This window comes from Dermacentor silvarum, chromosome 1 (genome assembly GCF_013339745.2).
Source record: "Dermacentor silvarum isolate Dsil-2018 chromosome 1, BIME_Dsil_1.4, whole genome shotgun sequence".
Taxonomy (NCBI): domain Eukaryota; kingdom Metazoa; phylum Arthropoda; class Arachnida; order Ixodida; family Ixodidae; genus Dermacentor; species Dermacentor silvarum.
Window position 1 is genome coordinate 377,970,703 of NC_051154.1, and position 24,646 is coordinate 377,995,348.

At 43.9% G+C, this 24,646-nt stretch overlaps 1 protein-coding gene across 1 annotated transcript in view; it reads right to left on the minus strand.

The window, feature by feature from the left end:
* The window catches only part of LOC119437481 (nose resistant to fluoxetine protein 6-like), a 54,216-nt gene that overhangs the window by 9,670 nt on the left and 19,900 nt on the right, over window positions 1-24,646 (minus strand). The window contains exons 2-9 of the mRNA XM_037704492.2: window positions 14,412-14,644; window positions 12,293-12,407; window positions 9,757-9,847; window positions 8,881-8,981; window positions 8,104-8,286; window positions 5,612-5,705; window positions 4,632-4,724; window positions 2,805-2,972 (exon numbers count right to left, since the gene is read on the minus strand). Of these exons, the coding sequence (XP_037560420.1) occupies window positions 2,805-2,972; window positions 4,632-4,724; window positions 5,612-5,705; window positions 8,104-8,286; window positions 8,881-8,981; window positions 9,757-9,847; window positions 12,293-12,407; window positions 14,412-14,644 (1,078 nt within the window). The remainder of the gene's footprint in view (window positions 1-2,804; window positions 2,973-4,631; window positions 4,725-5,611; window positions 5,706-8,103; window positions 8,287-8,880; window positions 8,982-9,756; window positions 9,848-12,292; window positions 12,408-14,411; window positions 14,645-24,646) is intronic.

A 24,646-nucleotide genomic window follows, 5' to 3' on the forward strand; every position in this document is an offset into this window, starting at 1 on the left:
GCCCGCCAATTCAAGCAAATTCCGACGTGGCGCAGTAACGTAAAATAAAATGGAAAGCAAAGAGAGAGGAGATGTTTATGGTGCAAAAATGAGAGGTCACCAAGTAGTGACCAAGTTCTGACCAAGTATTCAGCATTCGAGAAGTAGAATGAAAGTAAAAAGAGAAAGAGAGAACAACTAGTGGTTATGATGAGGACGAAAACACTGGTTCGAATGAACTAGAACAGCAAAGTCTATCAAAAAATTTAAATCGAGGCCACTCTCATGCAAACATTTCTCGGCATCTTTTATAACACTACGCCGACGAAAATGGGCTGGCCAGAGTCCTAAGACAAATGTTTCCAATAAAGGTAGATTATTGAAATTTGACAAATGCTCTGCTACTGCTTGTGATTCCAGTTCGTACCGCAGGTACATACACAATACTAAAGTTAAATATCCACAACAACATGGCTACATATTCGAAAAGGTGCATTTCTGGTTTGTTCATGTCTCTGTTTGTATTGTTCTCACGGAATAAAAGCACTACGAATAAAGTAATTTAATTAGAAGCATTAAAATAAATGCTCCTAACTTCTTCGTATACCTGTCGTATTTTTAATTTTGCTCACAGGTGTTTTTTTTCTGTTTTATCTGCGGCTAAAATATTTGTCCAGTATATATTGATAATCATCTATTAACTGTAATTGCGTTCCCATCTTTTGCCGAATTACCTATTTGCGAAACATTTTGTTGTTACTTGCACTAATACAAGTTACATATATTTAGACCTCCTACTAGCCACTCCTTATGTGTCTAAACACATTTTCTGTATTCTGTCATGTAAAAAGAAAGAATAAAATTCAGTTAAATTACACAGAAAGAACCCCCGCATATATATATATATATATTATAATACAGGGTGTCTCAACTATCATGCACCAGGGCTGCTGAGCACGAGGTCCCGGGATAGAATCCCGGCCACGGCGGCCGCATTTCGATGGGGGCGAAATGCGAAAACACCCGTGTACTTAGATTTAGGTGCACGTTAAAGAACCCCAGGTGGTCCAAATTTCTGGAGTCCCCCACTGCGGCGTGCCTCATAATCAGAACTGGTTTTGGCACGTAAAACCCCATAATTTAATTTTTTTTCAGCTATCATGCACCAAGATTTAGAAATATGCAAATGCCACGTAGCTGGAAAGAACCAAGGTGATGTTTGCCCTGGCTTGGAGGTACTCAGATTATTTCTTGCACCCCACCTAATTACATTATTAGTCTTATTTAATTAATCAACATCTCAAGTACTATTATTAGATGAAAAGTGTCAATGAGACAATAGTAAAGCAACATGAAAAACTCCTGATACAGCTTTCTGCACTCTATACGTGCTACATGTGTTTTTCCGAGCGTGAAAGAAGCCCGCGAGTACACGCAAAATTGCCGCGCGACTGGCCGCTCAAAGCAATTTGCATGTATTCGCGGGTTTCTTTCATGCTCGCAACAACTTTTATGTAGCACGTATACAGTACCGGAAAGCTGTATCGGGAGTTTTTCATGTTGCTTTACAATTGTCTCATCGACACTGTTCATCTAATATAGTACTTGAGAAGTTGATTAATGAAATAAGACTAATCATGTAATTAGGTGGAGTGCAAGAAATTATCTGAGTATCTCCAAGCGACGGCAAACATTACCTTGGCTTTGTCCAGCTACGTAGCACTTGCATATATTTTAATGTTTCGCCCAAGTTAAGCGATATATATATATATATATATATATATATATATAAATTTAGTACCTTACACGATAGTTTGCATTGGTTTCCGTGGAGCCCTCTTGTACATGCAGTACTTCAAAGAAAACAACGCCGCTACGAGCAGTCATTATAAAAGCTCTGTTTGTGCGCGTCGAACGCTTGCAGTCATTGTATCTCCTTAGTGTGCTGCTCCACAGAGTATCCAACTAACCTTGCACGGTAGAGTAATAGAAAAGAAACGAAGCTGTAGAGTGGGAGTTCATGGCTCCGAATGAGAATCACGGCTCCTTTTCAGAATGCGACTATTTGGCGTGCATGCGCGAAACCTTCCAAAGAAGAAAAGTGACGGCTGTACTATGTTGAGGTGCGCTCCCCTTCCCGGTTTGCATATTTAGTACCCAGATCGTAATAGAGCTATGAATTCAAACGAATGGTAACACTGTGAAAATAGAGCTAAAGAAAATAGTGATCATGTTAGAATGTTTAACAGCACTGCAGGGGAAATATAGGCGAAAACAAACAGGCCTTTTTCTCTATTGTATCTTTCGGAGGGGATTTATGTAGAGCCTCCGCACTCTTCACTTTCTTTACAAACTGCGACTAGTATTCTAGCGACAAGAGGCGCACCACCGCTTACTGAGGCGTAGCGATAGCTACAAGTGGCTTCGACTTTTGGGCTTGTATCTTAAAGTATGACCTCAAGGCAGGCGTTGTCGGTCAACCGACATGGTGGCGGCTGATGCCTATTTGGTGACGTGTTTCGGCGCCGCTCATGCCCGGGTACATGAAACAACCTAAAACGAGTGTCATGTGTCCCGAAAACTGCTGGACAACGTTTCCCCTTGCTTATGGTTCATCAACGCTCACATGCATCTTGCTCGTTTTGTTTTCTGCACAGCTGCAGCACCTATTAATACTGAAACTAAAAACTGAAATTTAAGTGAAACACTGCATATTTAAAAGACAACGCTTGTCCACGTTTTACAGCGCTTAAAAAAACTTATCTGTGATTTTCCACTATACCCTGAAGCTCAGTGTCAGGGAGTGAGGGAAAAGCATAGCATACCGATTCCTCGTAGGAGTAGAAATTGTGTATGTTGAGCAGCACGGACCACCAGGAGCGGTGGCAGTTGCCGATGGCCCGTGCCACCTTCTCGTTCCAGATCGGACCAGACGCCAGCTCCGGAAGCAGAAACAGGCACCGTCATGCACACCTGCAGCCACCGGCACCAACCTGCGAGCGCGCATGCTCGCGTTTTGCTGTTCTGCAGTCTCTCTAATGACGCGAAAAGGGCCAAAACATACAAAACAGTGCTCATGCACTTGCAAACTCGCGGCGTTTTGTGAGAGTCCTGTTCTTTCTTTTATTACTATTAAATGTATATGCAGGACAGGTTGGCATCAAGGATGATGCCCGTCGCTGCTTCTCTCTTAGGCGAACAGTACCGATGAAAAATATGGGACAATACGTTTGTTACGTAATGTCCCGTTCTTCATGCGTTCCATCCCTTTTGAGTGTCCTTGTAAAAGAATGCGCAAGAAATCGCGTGAGCACGCCCAGCAAGCAGTTCTGCCCTTTTTACAACATTGAGATTGTAAAGAATGTAGAAATATAGCCTCTGCAATTTGTTTCGAACATCACTTTTGCCGAGTTTAACCTCCGAATGTGACGAGATCATGTGCTGAGACGTGAATAACACAGATAAAGGCGTATTTTCAGACAATCGGCGAATATAGAAATCGCGGTATACTTATTGAGTTATCTATTTCTTTCCAGTATTGTTACAAGGCGCATCTGGTAGCTGGTTTGAATGTGCCAAACGCTGCATTAAGGGAGGCAGATAAGCGATGACAACATGAGTTGTCCCACAGGCTGAAGAAGGCTGCGAGCAGGGTGCGCATGTCACTAGTTTTCTTCCGCTCCAAGAAAACTGAACATCTTGTGTAGGAACGTCAACCAGGACGACCTTCCGAACAGAGGACATGGAAAGAAGCATCAGGCACCCAACATTAGTTGGGAGTAGCGCCCGTTTAGTCCATTCTATTAAGTCCTGTTTACGCGCTGTTCACCGCATTATGCCTGGTTACGCGTTAGCCCCGTTAAACAATAGCAGATCTGTCCCGGCGTAGTTGCGCCAGGCGAGTGCTATTTGTACACTGCATCTTGCTTCCTTGCCTCTACCTATTGCCGATCCTACCTGAAGGCCAACACAGGGTGACGTCGAGCAGTTCTTCTCCTAATCCCTGCGCCACGTCTCATTGTACATGCAATCACTATATATAGGAAGCCAAAACCTTCAGTTAGGCAAGTCTCACGTTCCGTGATTGCATAAGAAATGAGCGTTACCTACGAAAAAAAAACGATATAGAAAACGAACAGATGCGATGTAATGTTGGGAAGATGATGGGTGATATCACTATAGCTGCGTTGAAGTCGAGTGAAGTATTTCAAGATAGCATAAGTAATATGACAGATATTAATAGCGCTTTATTTACGCGTAGTTTTATTTTGCAAAAATTCTTTCTGCTTTTCTTATATGCAAGTTATACAATTCTTTTACAGTCGAAGTGGTCCTCAATGCGAAATCGCCAGCCGTAAACCATATTTCTGCAAGAAGAAGCAGAAAACGTTTTCGGTGTACAAACATATTTTTCCTTCATTTATTCCTATTTTCGTAACTCCGCAATCAGCACGGTTCCGAAAAACCCTGGAAATGTGGTCATGCAACAGGTAACGTTAAACCCGACAGCTCCACGGGAGAGCGGAGAGCAATGACTTCTAAGCTACACGTATGCATATTTCAGAATCGTCGACTCAGCAATTTTCCAGTTTGTCTAGGCTATGCCGTCCGCTTTATGTGGGTGCCTTAGACGTACAGCCTGCGTTACTGACCTCCAGTAACGAGCCAGAAGTTTACCAAGAAAGTCAACCACGGGCGCCGTCCTGACGGGAACCTTGCACTGGTTGAAAGTGAGGAGGAATCCACTGGAAAGAAAAATGCCAGAATGAGCTGACCACCAGAAATAACTGATTTCCTTATATACTATTACATCATGGCGTACTACCGCTCCTAAATGTGGGTGCAAAGGGAACGGCACTATTTGCATTAATTATTACTCCCGCCCCTAATAAATGCTGTTTAGATGTGCACACCCATATATATCATTACCGCGGTCTACATGTCATTTAACATCTAAAGTCGCGGAATGTGAATTTCTACATAAGGTATTTACCACAATACCTCTTTTCATAACAAATAGGTGATATGTTCCTTTCTTTAATGTATTTTCGATGCATCGCGTAGACACAGCACGAGGATTACAAAGTTTCGGGGTCACGCTAGAGAAGCGGGGCCAGACTAATTGACATTCACTTAACTACGTGATACTTCTCAACAGCAATTTATCTACGTTCTATACGAAAGCGTCTCGGGATTCCTCGCGATCTTGAACCTGGATAAGATCTGAAGAGGACAATTGTGGTATTGTACTTCGCGACTAACATTGCGTATAATACAAATAATTTGCACTGAATGAACCAGTAGATACAGCTATTTCGTTCGTATTTCATTTTACGTCCTGTTTGCCCCGCTGCTTAAGTGCATGGGCACGTACTAACAAGCCATCTCCGATATCCTCGTGAGGAAGATAAAAAACTTTCAATCTGAATTTAACCTATCGCTGCGGCTCTGTGGCTATGCCGCTGCACTGCTGAGAACGAAGTAGCGTGTTTGATGGCTTTCTTCTTGTCTGTCAGTACATGGCAATATCGCTAACCTCAGGAAAGCCGAAGGCGCTAGCTTCCCGCGTTATGCAATGTGGTTGAAGTAAAAGGCGGCTGAAAGCTACCCGTAACGGTGTTGAACCCCTTACCTAAGAAAAAAGAACGAGTCGACGCAGAGGAATGAGTTGATCACGGGCTGGAACAGCACATTTCCAGCCATACTCAGAATGTTATTTCCCGAGCCTGCGCATACATAAAAAAAAGCCACAGAACACAAAAGGCAGGCACTTGTTTTTAATTGTTTCCCTCAGAATCGCGAAAGAAAGAAAGTAAAAAATTTCGCAAATAGCCAAGAGCATTCGTGCAGCATAAAGGGAATGGTCCTTTCCCAGCGTATCCCCATACTTATTGAAATGCTCGTTGTCTCTGCAGGGGCCAACATTAGACGGTTGGCCCCTGTTGGATGTCCAAGTTGGCACGCCAACATTGGACAGTTTTCTGCGACACGAAGGTAGCCCTCGAAAGCATACAAGTGTGATGCTCCGTGTACCCAATGAACATCTGGTCTCGGATATTCGACGAACTTATCACCACATCTCCGACAAGGAACACAACGTACTTTTTCAATGGCTTCCAGGACACTGCGGTACCAGTGGCGATGACGTCTGTACGTGGGAGCAGTAGGTGCGTTTTCACTCTCCTTCCGCTAACTGATGGTGGAGCTGGGCAACGCTGATGTCCCGTGAATGTGCATTGTCACTGTGTGAATCGAAATTTTTCGCTACGTCTGGTCGACGTTTGTTGTTCCATGGTATGAACATAAGTCTACCATCTCGGTTAGCACGGCGCGAATAGACCATGTGCCATATGTGGCTCGGCGCCACATTTTCGAACTCATATGTATTTATCATTAGAATGGCCGACAGCGCCACGTGCGACAGATGCAATTGCGGGGAGATTTTCACACACCTTCTCTGTACCCGCCCAGCTATAGTGCGGAGAGGTAAGTTTTCTGCGCAGTACTTGACAGACTGGACTGGTTCACTATTACAAGAGAAAGGTTTAGGTCAGTGCTCGCAAACGTACTCCTCATAAAATGATAACTGCACTGAAGTTCTTGAGGTGTATGGGCTTTATAAGAGACCGAGTGCTGCCTGTTGTCGATAGATTGTGATTACCCCCCCCCCCCCCGCCTGATTTTTTTTTGTAATTTTCTTATCTTTTTGTTATTACCTTAATCCTCACTACCCAAGCGCAAGAATTCTGCACATTGCCTGTAGCGGCCTCCAGCGGCGAGCGATTCTAGATTATTTCGTTTGCTCTCTGTCGGAGAGTTCGAGTCTGGAATTCGACTCATCATTAAAGCTGATTTCGTGCAAATCGAATTCCGCTGACGAACATGATTCGGCTCGGTGCCGCCGAATCATGCCGCATGTAAGGACGCCGCAGACGACCTGCTTCCAGCACAATTCATTGCACCTCAGCCACGTCACGCTTGTCTGCGTGCTCATTCAGCGATCAGTCCCGTTGTGCGAATCCAGCTTAAACAGAAACCCTCGTATATATGCGAGCTGTGTGCGAAAGCAGTTTCAGTAGGCCTTCACTGTTTTCCACGAATAACTAAACCTAAAGTTGAAAACCGAAAAATTTCACGAGAAAAGAAGATTCGACATGAGCAGCTGGTACTCAAGGCATGGGCGGTACAGCTTATTTTATTTCGCGATCGAAAAGCTTTTACGCTTTCATACGAGTCTTGAATCGTCGAAGCCTACAGAAAGCCCTAAAATACGCAGTAATTGTTGCAGAGATAAATAATTTTCGAGAAAATACCGTAAGCTGGAATGTTTCAGTGGTTTTATCAATTTGGCCTGTACGGCAGGCCAACTTGATAAAATGTTCTGCAGGTCTGCCAAGTATATGGCTGGCATGCATGGTAGCGGCTAAGAAAGACAAAAAAGTGAGTAATCTGGTGAACTAACCAAGGTGGACGCCATATCACACCGGTATCTGCTGAAGGCGCAGGTTCGTAGGAAGAGTTTGAAATTTGTCACTTAGAAAATTGTGTTTATCGATGGTGCTTTAGAAATGTTTTCGAGGCTGTTTCTCCCAAAGTTCATTATCATAATAATAATGGTACGGAACAGCTACTGATATTGAAGAACAGCAAGCCTACCATGCTCTTGAAGGTGACGATGACGATATAACCTTGCGCGGGCTGTACGCTTGGGCTATTGCCGCGTATGCTTCTATAAATACACCTGACCTGTACATATAGCCTTTTGCTTGCCTCTTTGACGTAGCCATATTTACTAAGGTTAGACATAATCTTGTTTCAAGACGACTTTGTGTTAACACTTACTTACATGCCCACAAATTATTTACAAATCATAAAGTTTTACACTTGACTAGGGCCCTGGAGTGCGATCATCCTTGCGCGAGGCCGTAAGGACAAGCGCTGAAGAGAATGCACCGGAGAGAGCGAAAAAAAAAAGAATGTTTATCGCTCCAAGCGCTTGCCGCTCATCTCGGTGCTTTCCGTCCGAAACCAAGCAATCAAGGTCATTTTGAGCCCGTGAAAAAGAGAAACATTTCTCGTGTGCAAGCGGCTCAATGTGCGAATAAAAGTAGGATGATGTCGTACGGTACGTGGTCTGCTCGGCGAAGGCATAGGTGTGCCCGACGACAATCCAGAAGACGTTGAACGTGCGGATGCCGTGAACAGCCTGCAGGTTCCTGTTGTGGCGGTCATCAGGGGTGTTTACGGTAAGCAGCTTCTGGGTGGCTCTCAGGAGGGACATGTCCACCAGCGACTGTACCATCGGCTCTGGAACAACATGTTAGAACGCTATACTATGGAGTTAACACCTGAGCACTACTGTTCCACCCCTTAAAGATGCCATCTACGCATATGCCACCTGGGCTATAGCGAACGCGCAGCTGATAGCCGGCAGAGGTGGTAGTGGTTATGATATGGTTCATCATTTTATAGTTTGGAAATAATTCATTATTTATTCTGTAATAATTCTGTAGTACATGTGCAGCTATATAAGGTTACACGTATTACGCTGAACTACAATTTGCTGGTAATTACACACTGCTGTGGTTTTGTTGGTTCTCTGCAGACTTTATGCGAGAGAACGCAGTAGCGTCAGTGAGTGGGGAACGAAGTCGGCGATTATGCACGCGTGAATGAGGGCAACGAATGGTCATAAGACTGTGGGACAAGAGAGTAGTTTGCAACGATTAGGGCAGCTCGTTATGATAATAACCATTAGGGTATTCGCACAGTGCTAGCACTGTATGCTGTCTTGTGTGCATTCCATGTCCGTGTAGTTATGCCTGCGCTACAACAAATTAGTAGTTGACAACTTTGCGTTTGGGTAGAAGCAAACAGCAAGAAGCCGCATCTCGCACTTACTTTTCATATAAGCGTGGCATCTCCAGTTTTCAAACAGCCGGTAGCCTATGTCGGCCATGGTGGCCAGCAAGATTATCACGACGAAGAAGCCAATAATCGCTCTGTGTAAAGAGGAAGCCAGAAGAAAAGACGAGACCGCTGACTCAACACTGACCGCAAATGTAATTTTTTTTTTGTTCGGTTAAGATTTGAATACGCGGAAAGAACATGTGAAGGCACTATTTTCTTGAAAAGGAGCAAAATACATGTTACGGCATTACATAATGTGCGATGGGACACATTTATATTTTACATTTATCTCTGACTCATCGCTGATAGTCTTCTAAAATGACTATTATCGGGTTGATTTCTTTACAACTAATTGTATGAATGGTACACTGTTTTGCATGTATAAATGACTCACTAAGTTCCGTACACTGATGCTCATACAAGGTTAAATTGGATATTTGTGCTATAGGAAAGGGGGAGGCAATAGTTGTTAAACACTTTGATAACTTAAACGCGAGTGCACAAAAAATGAGCAACCAGTCTGCTTGTTTATCTTATACGTTGGAAATGGCTCCCAACTCAGTCCAAATGTGTTTAGTGGCGAATTACTATTCCTTATTAGTGATGTGTTTAGACAGAAGATACACAAGTCCGGCACAAGTATAATTATCCAGTTTGCAGTTTACAGACTCAAGACAACAATGTTATAGCCGGCTCTCAGAATAAATCACACGTGGAGAAAGAAACATTTCATTTATGCTTAAACGGTCCTTAGCGCGCGTACGGAGGAAAAACAATTTTAGCTGTGAACAGGTTGTTTCAGTCAAGGAGCAGATTTGAAAGCAGTCACAGAAATATCGATTGACAAAGCAGAACGCATCCGCTTACATTGCGGCTACCTGGTCTTTGTTCATCATGTGGTTGTCTTGTCGAACTTGGCAGTTGAGCACCGTGGCGTTGAGGTGAAGGTATGTCTTAACTGCGCAAAATGACCATTTTTATTTTACTCAAGGCAACAAGAAGAAAGGTTCATGAAGGTTCATGAAGTTCCTTTCAAACATATAAGTGATTTAGCGCACCGGCTCTAGTACGCTGAAAAGAAGTTTTGAGAGAGGAGCAGGTGCTACTTTATGAGCCAAGTGGCAGTGAGTGGACTTTAGCAGATGAAGTATACAAAAATAAGCAAACAGGCGCCCAAAACAAAAAGGCACGCCGAGGCGTTGTTAGAAAAGATTTCTTGCGTCAGTGAGTAGTCAAGAACAATTCGCGAACGGAACAAGACGAAAGTGTTGAACTAAATAAAATGAAGAATATGCTGCATACAAATTTGCAGGGTACCCGCTGCTGAATGCAACAAGGTTTTGCACAGGCAAGTTAAACATAAGCAGATTGATTTTCTGTCACAGTGGCTACATATAGTCCATAGACAGTGGCTGAAGGAAACATAACAAGGCACTGAAAAGCTATAGAAGTCACCTCTGGTCGAAATAAATAAAGACCATCCTCTCGACTCCACCGCTTACGTTATAACGTAAAGCTATTACATTACACACTAAGCATAGTGGACCGTCCGATCAATCGAATCGATCAATAGCTAGATAGATAATAATAAATAAAATCAATTAATCAATCAATCAACACAATCTAAGTACATATTGAAAAAGTACACTGCATGGTACGAAAAAATAATTGAGTTTTAGTAAGCATTCTAGCACAACCATCAATAAATAAATTGATCAATCAATCTATTGTATATTCAACGTGCCGGGGAAGAATCTGATAGTATGAATGCTGGCGCCCAGGTGCATCAGCAAAATTTAATTAAACAAAGAACAACTGTGAGAGGCTTTATAGAGGAGAAAAAAATAAGAGGAGAAAACAATTCGGCGCAATACGAGAAAAAGAAAACTCAATAAACATAAAAATACAATTATCACAAAGAACACTTTACATTCAACAAAACGCATGGTAAGTTCACGACGAAAAGGGAGGAAAGTTTAGAAAAAACATGGGAAAATGGCTACGTTACAACAATGCGAAGCTCGGAACAATCGAATTACAGATGGAATATGGCAACGCACTTCAAAACAAGGACGTAACACATTGAACAAACACGAGTGCCCCTGTTAATACAAGCGTGTACCGTTATTAGAGTGTCCTAGACTGGGGGAGTGGTTCCAACGCAGGCTCCCCGCTGAGGCTTTTTTTTTTATATTGAAAAGTTGGTGGCGCCAACGTCGCTTTCCCCCGAATGAGCGGCCCCACGCGCCGGCCGGACGCTTGTCGCGTCGGAGACCCTACCGCAGCTGGATGGGGCTTTGACAGGCGGATACTTGGTGGCGGTAACACTGAGACTATTCCCCACCAATCTATTGTAAATAAAATGGAAAAAGAGCAGCGGAAAGAACGCAAACGACGCAGCAACGACGGTGCGTTGGGCAGACGACAGCTACTCAGCCCGTGAGCTCGCCTCAGCCAAGGAGCGCTGCCGAAACAGCTGGAGCCGGAGATTATTGGCCGGAGATCCAGATGGATGGATGGATGGATGGATGGATGGATGGATGGATGGATGAGGCTGAACCCTTTAAATCGGGCTGTGGCATACGCCACCTAGCCATGACTATTAACATAATTTTTACTTTGTGGTGGGTGAAATTTCACCCCTGCCTTGATTTTAGCCACCAATGAGATAACCTCCGTTTGGTTATTTCGACCCGCCTAATGTCTAAATTTGCCTGCACTGTTCGTAAACCCCTAATGCAGAATAAGGCGACGGCAGCGCCGCCACATTTTCCGCGTTTTTTGCTTCCCCCTCGGCGCTTGCCAAGGCGTCCGCTGGACCCACTCCCCCATTCTAGTACACTCTACCGTTATCATTTAGTACACTGCGCTCGGAAGTCTGCTGCCGAAAATGTACAGCTTTGTCAAAAATTTTCAGGCTACCTCGTGTATTACCAAGGCTGCGTTTTCACAGCGTGCCTGTGAAACATCGCGTCTGTGCAGTGTGAATTTGCGAGTTCTCACTGTGCCTACTGCACTCCATTTTGTTGGAACGTTGCTAACAAGGAGCCTTGCTTCGTGACCCAAAGGCAGCCTTGGCCACGGGGACACTAACCTCGGAAATTTCCCTTCCTTTTTTTCCGTTTTAAATGCAGTAGATGAGCGCACGTTGATGGTGATGCCGAAGCACTCGATCTTAACTGTATGCTACATAGCGTGTAACACTTGCGCTGCAATGAAGTCATCGTTCCTTTCAAAGACGGATGACGTTACTCCGTTAGCTAGCCGCTGCCTTGACGGCGCAGGAGGCTGTCTATGCGGGAGAGCAGAATCATTTGCATACGAGGACACAAATACAAACAACGTATGCGCGCGTTGAAGGTATGGCTTGCAAAGGGAAGCAATTCTGCACTGGAATCCTTACTTGGACTGATGAGTTTTTGTACATCCTCTTCTGTGCAATGACTAGGAAGGCAGAGGCCTAAGCGGATGAAAGTGTGGTACAGGGTGTAGGACTTGCGGGCCAGGTACTTGATAACCTGATTTGAGAGGAAATCATCATTAAATGTCACGTGAACTAGTAAGGCAACGCAGTCATGCTGAAGTTAAATAAGGGCGAATTAAAAATGATAACACTTTTCACGCCCTACACGCCTTTGTTGTTCAATATCGTTATAGTGGGTCTCGCAGTTATTTTCTCTCTTAAACCTTGAATCACTGTAAAAAAAAAAGAAATGGACAAAGTGTTGCATGTAAAGTGTGCGCGTAACTGGGCTTCTTTGAAGAATACTATACAGGGGCTTCAAGTGACTAATTTTAATAAGAACGCTATGGCTAGCTACGCAAAATCTGTTTGGACAAGCGCGGTTTATTCGTTTTGTCGCGACAAATTAGTCACCAAACACAAATACTTACTTCCTAATTATTTTCTTTTTGCTCTCCCGACTATGGTATATATCTATATTTCGAACATTATTTTCTTTTTGCTCTCCCGACTATGGTATATATCTATATTTCGAACGTTAACCCAATCGCATTTGAAGACAACTGCACTCTGTTTGATTCCCCTTCAGCGCTTCTGTTCCGAGATATTCATAATCAAATTTGGCAGTCAGTCAGCTAATTTCGTCATCCAGGGGCGTGGATCTCGACACAACACCAAGCACCCATTGTCACGTAGCTTAATGCGTGTGGCACATTGTTCGCAAGATATAAGAAGCTAACAGCTGCACTCTTGCTGTCGGCTGGCGAAAACAAGCAGCGACTGACTTTTTCGTTTTCCCTCACGTTGACGTTCTCTCACGGCTTGACGTTTTACGCAGATCCACGCCCCTAATGCGAAATTAGCTGACTAAGTGTCAAATTTGATGATGAGTATCTCGGAACAGAAAGGCTCCAAGAGAATTAAAGTGAAGTTGTATTCAAATGCGATTGTCTTAAGGTTTCAAATATAAACGTATACCACAATCGTGAAAGCAAAAAAAGGTTAATTAAGAAGCTTTTGCTAATTAGACGTTCGATGATTCTAAATGTTTGCGCAAATTGTGTCTGCCAAAGCACATAAACCGCCGGTGCAAGCAGAGTTTGAGTAGCTAGTATCATAATTTTAATAAAATTTGCGTTAGTTTAACTTTCAAGACCCTGTAGACTTGTTAGTCCGCAGTTTTTGTAAAGTCTGTCAAGAGCAAATACACTGTGGATTTCTCGTGGTGATCTTGATTTATAAAAGCATTTTAACTGGTGCTACGTAAGCTGGCTGAACTGTTCATCCGTGTGGATAACTTTTGCTCTTCATGTGGAAGACTTCAGCATGCCCTCACTATCCGCCAGTAAGTCAGTACAAACAGTTGATACATAGTACAGATGTATCGGTAAAACCTAATTATAATCTTACCTCATCCATTATTTCTTTCTTGTTCATTTCTGCGTTAAGCAGAATTTTAAAGTAGTTTTAATCCCTCATCCATTATTTCTTTCTTGTTTATTTGCTGCATTAAGCAGAATTTTAAAGTAGTTGTAAACTGTCATATTATCTTTCATGATATGCCAGTGAAATGGAGTAGCCAGAAGCAGGTGCTTTCAACCTTTCCACATGATCTCCCAGCTAAATCAATCTGTTAAAAACGTTTCTCGATCTTCAGACCATCATTCTTGGCGCACAACATTTTTGCGTTCAATGAAGATTCAGTTGAGCTATCAACGCTCTTAAGTAATAGGTTGATCTGCCAGTGTTTTGCCGACATTGCATGGTAGAAAGAAATGTGGCATACTTGATTGAATCACAATAAATTGAAATGTGTGCTCGACAGCACAAGTCTAAACGTTACCACATCGTTACATTGGGAAGCACAGGGCGCTGGTTCAAAGCAATGGTAGCAATTTTGTTACTAAAACTGCACATGTGAACGTAAACAAGTGTGCTTTGTTTTAGTTGAAAATCACACATCAACGTGTTTCTTCGTCTACTAGCCAATGCTAAGTAACAAGAACTGGAATGCCAAAGGCCCTGCACGAGCGAGAGTGATGGGTACTGTCCCACTCACGCTGGTGTTGGGAAATCCAGCGGGGTTCACAATGACGGCGCCATGTCGAATGACCTCAGGTTTCTGGGGCAGCGGGAATCGGATGGCCACCCCACAGTACTGTCCTCGGAAGTCTTCCACCTGGTTATCGAAGCGGTCGGGGAAGCTCAGGTTCAGACAGGTGTCGTAGTCGCCTAGGTCCGTTACCGTGCCCTCTAGAATGCCAGCAGGAAGCTTGCTCGACGAATCTAGCACTGCAAACGGGAAGAGATTGAGAGGGAACGTGTTTTTAATAAAAATTAGAACAACGGGCGAGTCAGCTTAGTATCAGTACATCACTGGCATACCAGCATCACAGTGACGCTAAAAGGCGGCCCCGGACTAATAAAGCGGTAATTGGCGAACACAGAAGCCGTAAGGCAATAGGCTTCGTTTATTTCGAATGCTCAATAAAAAATTGTGGAATGAAGCCAGCATGGACGTTAGGGCTGAAAGTGACACGCTTTGAAATTAGTTTTCAAATATGCCTGGTAAAACTTCAAATCCAGTATGATATGTAGTTTACCAGCAAGTCTAAAAACTGGCCATAATGATCCGAGAAGAGCGCGGTACAAAAGCACCAAGGCGGCAGAATGAGGCTTCTCGTGGATAGTCATGAATTTTTTTATTTCCTACTGCAAATTGCTTAGTTACACCCCGTCAGCTGGTGAAAATCCGATTGATGGCGCAATGAGGCGCCGTGTATCTAGTCTCCCTGTATACACTGTACAGGGTGTTCATTTTTAAGTTTGACGGAATTTTTAGAAATCGGCTGTTGCAGGTAGCATAATTCTTATCATTAAGTTGGGTTATTCGATGAGGCGGACATTAGTAGCACGAGAAATCGAAACACATATTCAACTAATTAACAAAAATTCGCTAATTAACTTCTTGGTTAATTACTTTACATCATGGAAATTAATTTCAAGTGGATGCGTCTTGTAGGCTAATCGGCTACCATTCGTAAATTGTAATATGTGTCATAAATTAATTAACTAAGAAGTTCATTAGTCATTTCTTCTTAATTAGTTGAATATGTGTTTCGATTTCTCGTGCTACTAATGTCCGCCTCTTCGAATAACCAAGCTCAACGATAGGAATTATGCTACCTGCCACAGGCGATTTTAAAAATTCTGTACGTAAAACTTGAAAATGAGCACCCTGCTTATTGTCACGCTGTAGTGATGGGGAACAACACAGTAGCAAAACTGTGAATCACGAAAGTAACTTTTTCTTTATTGGGCGAACCTCTGCCCACAAAAGCAAGTCACACTCGAAACAAAACGATAGCGGCGAACACAGTCGGCGATCGTCGAAATGTAATTCTTTTGTTGGTCAAGCACGTCGGCTTTTATACATGACTCGTTAAACGTTACAGCGCAATTTCTGGTGCCCTCGTGCCTTCCAGATAGCACTACTCACTCGCGTCGCTCATACAATCAGATTACACAAGGTTCGGTGACAACAGACAACGGTTAGAACCGGCGATAACAATTGAGAAACTTCACATACAGAAAGGCGCGTCTTGCGCTCGGCGATAACTTTGAACATTTGTTCGCCGGTGAAAGACGGTCACCGGAAGCGGTAATAAGTACACGTGGCAATATAAAGAACACCACGTGAGCCTAACCCGCCTAATAAAACGCTCGAGCTTTCTTTCACACAAGGCGCGTTTCGAGTGGAGGGCGATTTGTGAAATGAAAAGCCGCCCTCAAGGAGCATTTCGAGTGGAGGGTCGAGTCGAGGTGCGTTTGTGAATACGGGGGTAAAAATAAGTTATAGGAAGTGCCATCATTTTATCTGGCCGCACGGGCCGGCAAGCAAAGTCTGGAAAGAGGGCTGCGCCTCACTATTGGTCGAATTAAGTCCTGTAAAACAACAACAACAACAAAAAATGCCCGTGAGGGCCTGTGCGTACTTTCCTTTCATTGAATTCTTAGTTTTCGTTCAGTGCCATGCACGGTAACGCACAGTATACACAGTAACTTATAGAACCTTCCCACGGCGATCTCGTGGGAGCCGCCATGTTTGATCACGTGCATGGTGACATGTTCATTGCTTGCCTCAGCTGCCTTCGTTGCCCCCGTGTTTACAATGGATGTGCATGAGGGCGGTGCCTCTCAGCATACCCCTGTTTCGGTGTACATCGTTCGCGATGACTGGGTGGACGACCCGAAGCTTTGGCCACAGCTTGAAAGGACATGTAAGCGCTTTCGGAGCTCATCACGCCGCATGCAAACTGTGCGAGCAGCGTATACGGTGCTTGTACTGTGGCTAGAAATGTATTACAAGCTGTCCAAACTTCCCGGGTCTGAATTAAATCAAGATCAGTGTCTCCTGCCCTTCGTTCACTATTTGCCAATAACTTCCAATCACTTTGTAGCAATGGCTTGTAATAGGTCACTATGTGGTTGTATATTTTCTGCTAGATCGCTCGCAGGTGTGCTTAGTTGCAGTATCTTTGTTCTCGCCGCGTACAATGCTTGGAACGTAGGTGTTGTGTACTTCATAATAGCTTGTAGCAAAGACCTCGCTGGTCACTCGCTTAATCCTGTGAACGGTCACGAAACGTCCAGCTTCGAAAGTTCGAGTGCTGTCACTCTAGTCATCGTCATCCATGCTTCGGCGCATTGATACAACAGTGGGACTATTCGCTTATTTGTGATACGTGGGCGTTACAGTGGGCGTTGTTTTGAGTGTGAGTTGGGGTAAATATGTGTAGACAAGTTGGGGAAACTTGCTATGCCAGGAAGCGGCTCTACTCCCTATGTGACTGTGCTAACGAGCGGTACTCACTTTTGCCAACGTTCCGGGGTGGAAGTCATTTCTTTGTAGGCTAGCGATGTCAACACTGGTGGATGAAATATTTTTTTATCCTCGAGAAAAGCCATGCATATAACGAAGGGCAGCCGGAAACACAGGCAGTCCTTGTGTAGCAGCGGCCCGTCGACTTGGTCAGAGATTCGTTTCATTCCTTAATATGCCAGTAACTATGCTTGCAGGCAACTACTGCACACGTCTTTCCTCTACCGCTTCACATTTTGCAACATGAACGGAGCACAGTGCGTTAGTGACCACCCACTTTCATTGCCGACAGCTGATCGCGCACAGAAGCAGGGCAGAAGCGGTAATGGTTTCGTATTCGTGGGCTTTCGCTGCGGCAACGTTCGGCCTGCTGCCGAAAGCGCCATCTCGTTCTTCAAAAGCAAATTGCTCCGCGAAAAGGGTCAATGAGCGTTAACTTTTGCAGAAGTTCTGTGGCTGGTCGCGTCATTGCTAAAGCGTCTTTTACGTGGTGCTGCGAACAAGGAAGATTCACAGGAAGATGGAGGCGAAGTAATCAACAGTCGTTCAACAATGGAACTTATCAAAACAAGTCCCCTTGTCGAAATGCTGACCTTAGCCTCAGACATGCCTTGCTCGACAATATTTACATGGTGCTGTTACAAAGTCCAAAAAATAACGAAGCTGGTAGCTCCGCGAACGCAGTCCAAAGGTAAGAAATGTTTTGTTTTTAATCGTACAGCAAATATTCGCAAAGCTTTGGAAAAGAGCTGTCTATAATAATAAGTTCAGCGGTGACGGAGATAACGTGAAAGACACCGAGTACGCGACAAGTTTTCAAACGCAAAGCACGCTGAAAATAGAAATTACACCATAGCCCGTGCACGTGAATTTTATATGGTTTAGCCACACAACCCAAAGCTAAGCGAGCTAAGTGAGAGACCAAAGCTGGGAGGAGGAGTAAATGCCAGGCGCAGAGCAATATCGCGACCTTTAGTTTGTTCATAAAGTTTGCGGGAAAGGGCACTCATCAATTGCTCAACTTGGCTGGCCATAGCGGTATATCTGGTTATTTCAGGCTTTTCGAAGAGTGGCTTGCAGGCAAGTGGTAGTGATACGCTATTCTACTCGTTTAGTATATGCGACGAGCGAATTCCCTTTCGTGCAGCCTCCTGCTTGAACGCGAACTATATAGGCGCGCGAGAACACAACGCACACGAAATCATCAGCTATCTTGGGTCGGTTACCCTCCGAACCCGCTGCGATTACCTCAAAGATAGGACACGCGCCGCCGCACTCAGTCGCGCCATGCGCAGCGACGGCCGGAGTAGAAGCGGAGACACGCGCTACCCTCCCCCCCCCCCCCCTTGCGCGCGCGAAAAGTCGCCGCGCACCCTCCTCGCCATCCCACCTTGCGCGTGCGAGAAGGCGCCGCCGCCAAAAGCCACCATTCTTCTCGGCTCACGCTTGCATGTCTTCGCTCGCACCTACAGCATACGGTGCGCGGCCGCGACCTTATCACACTTGGACTGCATGCCGAACATCACCGCGACGCCGACGGCGGAAATTTGCCTGGAGTGTCCATATAATTGCTATCTATCCTCCCCCCCCCCCCCCCAGAACAAAATAAAGCTATGCGTGCCTACGTGACACAGACCGCATGGGCCTCATAAGTCTATGGCCGAAGTGCATGTTTGAGTTCAAAGTGCGATCTCTCAGGTAGATTCAGTGCGGGCCTTAAGACGGTTGCCGGTAGTGATAAGCTACAACTGCAGAATAAGTGTTCTCTATGCCCTCTAGTACATTGTATGCAAGGCACAGTGGCGATCCTGAAAGCTCAATTTCTTGAAAGTATTTTGTATTGGTAACGTTGAGACGAATACGGTGCGCAATCACGCCTGTGAAGTCCACGTGGCATATGGAAATCGCACATTTGATCGTAAGCACGAACAGGTGGTTACTGTTGCTGTGGGTCAGCCCAAATAGCACGCATATTGGGCAGTGCACAAGCTGACTGCATTGCTGGTTGAAGTAACAGTAACCCTTTAAAGCTAATCCGGATACTTTTTTCTAAGAGAGGGTTCAGCTATAGTGTCTCTTTTGGAAGGCCGTTATATGCAGCATAATGCTAAACCAATGCAGATTTCGGTAATTTGAAAGTAAAAGCGATCTTCCTGAATAATGGCGGTCGAACGCAAGTAAAATACTAAAAGTGTTAAAAAATAAGATGTCTTAGAATTCTCGTATCAGAACCTCGTCTATTTTTTGCACGGACATCCCATACAAGACCTTCACGTGTAACAGAAAAGCATAAGTTTTCAATGTTTAGTAACACTGCCGTAACTGTTGCTCCCAGACATTCCTCTTGCTCTGAGATAAATTCATACGAACTCATCACCATGAAGGGGTCTTCGCTTGGGAGTCACTTCAAATGCTTTTATTATCTACACGCACAAATCTTTCAGATTCCACCCATCACTCTCAAATCTGAAGAAATTTTGAGCGTTATTATTCAAGTAAATACTTGATTATTAGGTAATTACTCTATCGCCCTTGGACCATGCAGACAACTTTACTGCAACAGTACTCAAATCTACAAGTGTAATTTTCGATCAACATACTGCACATTGTTTTTGCTCAATCACTTTCTGAAGGCACCATAATTAGTGATTGTAAAATCGCTGTACGGTAATCCATGCATTCAAATCAGGTGATCACTCTAAACCGTCCAATTTCTCTCCATCTCACAAACATACATTGCCTGCAAGCTTCTCGAGCAAATAATTTATTTCATGCGTTACTTCAATAATTATTTGTCCTTTAAAAATCAACATTGCTTTCGTCCTGGTTTCTATTGCGAAATTCAGCTTTTTGAATTCATTACTGACTTTGAAATAAATGTGGATTAATTGTTTCATAGTTTCATATTGATATTACCTATACAATTTTTTTCTAAAGCACTTGATTGCGTGCTCACCAACGACTCCTGCTAGATTCTGCTGTATCATAATTGGCCTTCTACTCGTAATTCCTGCCATGAATTAGGTGATTTCTTACATGTCATCTCTCAAAGTTGAACAGTTATCGGGGCATATCACTCTGCTACTACTAAAGTTAACTCTATCGTTCCTCAGTGGTTTCGGAGGGCCCTAAAATTTTTTAAAGTTTAAATAAAATCACCTGGGACTTCATTATCTATTCGCATGCTCTCTGACGACTGCGCCCTCTACCACCGAATACTTGTTAATGACGAAACAGACTACTGCAACGTGCCCTCTTATTAATAGAAAACTGGTGCTTACAATGGATGAAGCGGAAAAATGCTTCTTAATGCGAAGTCATGCACGTTCCCTGCCAGTGCACTAACTTTACCTAACACTACTCCTCAAGCTCGAGGGATTTAACATATGTTGAAACGGTTACATCGCGTCCTAATTTCTAGCACAGTGACTTGGTCTGACCATATTGCGTGCAAGCACTGAAAGTTGGGCGAGTTGTTAGCTATTCATCTTGAAACGGCAGCGCGCACACCTGTCTGTCACCTGCAGCGCCTCTCTGTCACCTTCGCCTTATTGTCCTCGTTTCTTGTGTGCGCACTGCATTTTCAAGATGAATATTGCGTACAATTTGCAGCGGATGCACATAAAAATACCCGGTTAAATCAGAAGAAATTTATCGTTGTCTCCTCATGCAGTCCAAGAATAGCATACGCAGTCTTTGTCCTCACTACTCTAGAACAAGCATTGTCTACCTAAATCCCTCATTATACCCACCTGATCAATGTGCTTGAAACCATGAAAAATTGTGCTGCGCGTTTCATCACATCTATGATAATAATCGATCATTAGAAGAATCAAGGCTCCTCTCAATCTACAGATGCCAGGGGACCAGTCAACTATCCGGACTCTGCTTACCCAAGAAATTATATTACAACTTTCCTTTATTAACGGAATTTACTTCACGTGCCTGTTCTTCATGTTGTCTTCTTAGTTTAGGGAGCGTTTAAAGTAGTATCGATATAACCGCAGAATTCAACAAATAATTTCTTGACACCACCTCAGAGGAATCCATCAGCTTGCCCAAACTCGCTGTATTTGGGTGTGATTTGTTCAAATTAAAACTCAGGAGCGCATCTACGTACTGCCTTCAGAAGCATGCTAATTCTGAGTTGACACAATTGCATCATCACATTCTCCTGTAAAAATGTAAAAGTGGTAACATTTTTCTCTGTAAATTGCCCTTAGCCCTCAGTATGCATTTTCATGCACATCTATTCATAAGAAGAATTATTGCGTCGTGTGACTTGGTTTTGTGAAAATGTTGTCGGTTTTTTATTATTCGTGATTTGAGAAGTTGATTTTTGTGTTATGTTTTTGTTGTCTGTATTTCATACTGAACTGTTGCTCCCCATACTGCTCCAGTTAAATCTCTCCTCCCTCTTCGTCTCTATGTAATGTAAAGCCCAGGTAGAGGTATTAAAGGGCTAAATCAAAAAACAGCGATGATGATGATGATCTCTGTCAAGCGCCAAGTGCGACGTTGTCGTGATTGCCTGACAATTCACGCCCCTTCTAGCCAACGAGCTTTCCCCACAATATAGAACCACAGGACACAAATGAAATCGACCTACTGCGACTTTTCCCTTCATCACGCGACGGCAGCAGGTATTTCGTTTCTGCCACCGACTACATAACACGATACGCCGAGACACAAGCGGTACAACTTTCCAAAGGACCCGCAGTCACGCAGTTTTTCAAGGACCACTCTGGTGCGTCGGCATAAGCGCCCCTTCACACATGATAGCCAATAAAAGACATCAAAAGGTAGAAGCACCAGGGCTTGCAAAAAATTTAGAACACCCTACAACTTACCTCCTGCTGCTGTGCAGGCAACGCTGCCACACCTACACAGACGGCTTTAACACCTCATTTATCTGGCGCAGCTGAGTGCGTTCCATCAATGATGATTATAGTTTGAGCGAAGCTGAACCAAAATATTTTTACAGCTACCAAGGAGGTAGCCGCACTGGGTGTGTCTTTCATTTACGTTTTGAAGTAGCCAGGTAATTTCCAGGACCACCTATATCTGCGCACGATACGATAACAAAACGACAACAATCGGATAAACAACAAGCTATCCACTTGTCTTATCCGGCAGCTTGGTGCATACAGTGTTGCCCTGCAGTGACGGGGAGAGGGGGGGGGGGCAGTCTTCCCATTGGGTTCTTATGGTCAACGTTCACGCTGACAGCGCTGCTGAAGCGACACAGAAAAGCTATTCAGCATGCCTCCCTGTAGTTCTCTCTGAGACGGATCGGCTGTTACGTGTCCTATCACTTGGCGCTAAAAATATGCCATCTATCTAGACTATAGGAACCTAAATACGGAACTATTCGCAATGTGGCGCGTCTTCACTGAAGCCCTTGTAATACCGCAAACACAAATCACATTTCATTCGAACTTTACGGTGAGGACTGCCGCTCTACCATACGTGCGAAATACATACTTAGCTAAATCTCCTCTGGTAGGCGATTTGCATCCTTCAGGGTACCTCTCCAGTCTGTATTGAATACACGCAGCGTATACCCACTATTTGCACTAGAATTCGGACCATCGAGCAGTGCTTCGAGCGGGTACTACAGAAGGAAGGCCGTTTCAGCTTTTTTGTGGGACATTTGCATGTGTGAGCCTGAAACTCTGATTACTTTTAAAAGAACGTGTTTGCATGGCCTTGGACAAAAGCATACGAACCATAGTTTGGGCAAAAAAATCGGAAATTCTTGGTATACCTTAGACGTATACTCTAAAGTTAACAATGGGTCACTTTAGTTTCATGGCTAAGGCGAGCTAAACTACTGAAGGGAAAATAGGGGGCAAAAGGAAGACAAACAATGACGTTTCTGAGCAGTAAAATGAGTTTCACTTGTGTCCATGCCCTTAATACTGTAATATACCGCGGTCAAGTTCGTGCTGCAGTACACTTCTCCTCACTACTACATGCGCATGCTGTGAAGAAATCTGTTTTGCGTAACTCCTGGCCAATGTATTTTTGCTCTGTTGCATATACCGGGTGTTTCTGCGAACACTTTCAGTAATTTTTAAAAATCATCTGTGGCAGATAGCGCAATAATAATCTTTGAGCTGGATTAGATAGATCCATCTTTCTATTCCCTCTTTCCCGTTCCCCAAAGTAGGGTAGCCAACCAGACACATTTCTGGTTAACATCCCTGCCTTCTCTTTCTCTGATCCTCCTCCTTGAGCTGGATTGACCAAACAGGCGGACATTCTCTGGGTGAGAAGGCGAAATGCATAATGTAATAGTTAACAAATTTTCAGTAATTATATTAAACTAATTAATTTAGAGCAATATTGCAATTTATAAATTGTAGCCTGGGAGTTCGCAAGGCAGGTCCATTTGGAACGAATTCTCCGGATGGCACCAATTTTGAGATGTTAATTCCCGAAGTTTGCGAATAAATACATTGGCGGTCCAGTTACTTTTGTGCTTCAATGCACAAAACGGCATTTTGTTAAGAAAGTAAGTGGACTGCATTTTTACAGCAAGTTTGATGCTGCATATCTCGAAAATGATGTCACCCACAGAATTCCTCTCAAGTAGTCATGCCCTGCAGTCTACGAGCTAAAATTTGTAAATGACAGTATGTGACGTCAGGTAATTAGTTAAAAAACTTAATTAGTTAATTTTCTTAATTGTTAGATTAGGCATTTCGAGTTCTTGTGCAAGTAAAGTACGCGTCTTCGAGTAGACCAGTTCAAGCTCTAGAGTTGTGCTATCTGCGATAGATGATATTTAAAAATTACTGAAAGTCATCGCAGAAACACCCGGTATGTTGTACGAGTGTACTTTGTGTCATTTCATGCGTCATCGCATTTATAGGAGTAGCACGTTAGGCAAGCCGCCAGACTAACCATTTCAGCTGTATCTGAAGAGAAACATGACTGTCCAGCAGGCCAACGGACCGGCTTTATACCGTTGAACCAAACCATCGCTCATATGCTATGGATGTGTGCACAAGCTAAACACAACACATAGAATGAAGTTCCCGCATGCTATAGTGAACTTCTATGAGAGGGAATACGCGCGTCTATGGCAGATAGCCAAATCCCGTACCACTGAAAATGCACTGCGGCCAGATTTGAAAGTAAGCAGAAAGAGCGATGCTACGTTCTGTCCGCTGGCGGCACTCACTGCAAGCACATTTCCCAAGTTGTCCGTCAAGAATGAAGCGTACTACGTTGTGCTGTCGAGTTTCAGTATCACTTCATGGAGCAGACCAATATGAGAGCTAAAAGAGGGTGGCTAGCCACTTGGAAAACCGGCTTGCTACCCGGTGCTGGATTAAGGTGGTTTATGATTTTGTTGCAGCCTATGTACACAAGTAAGACAAATTGGTCCCTTCACCTTACCTCCT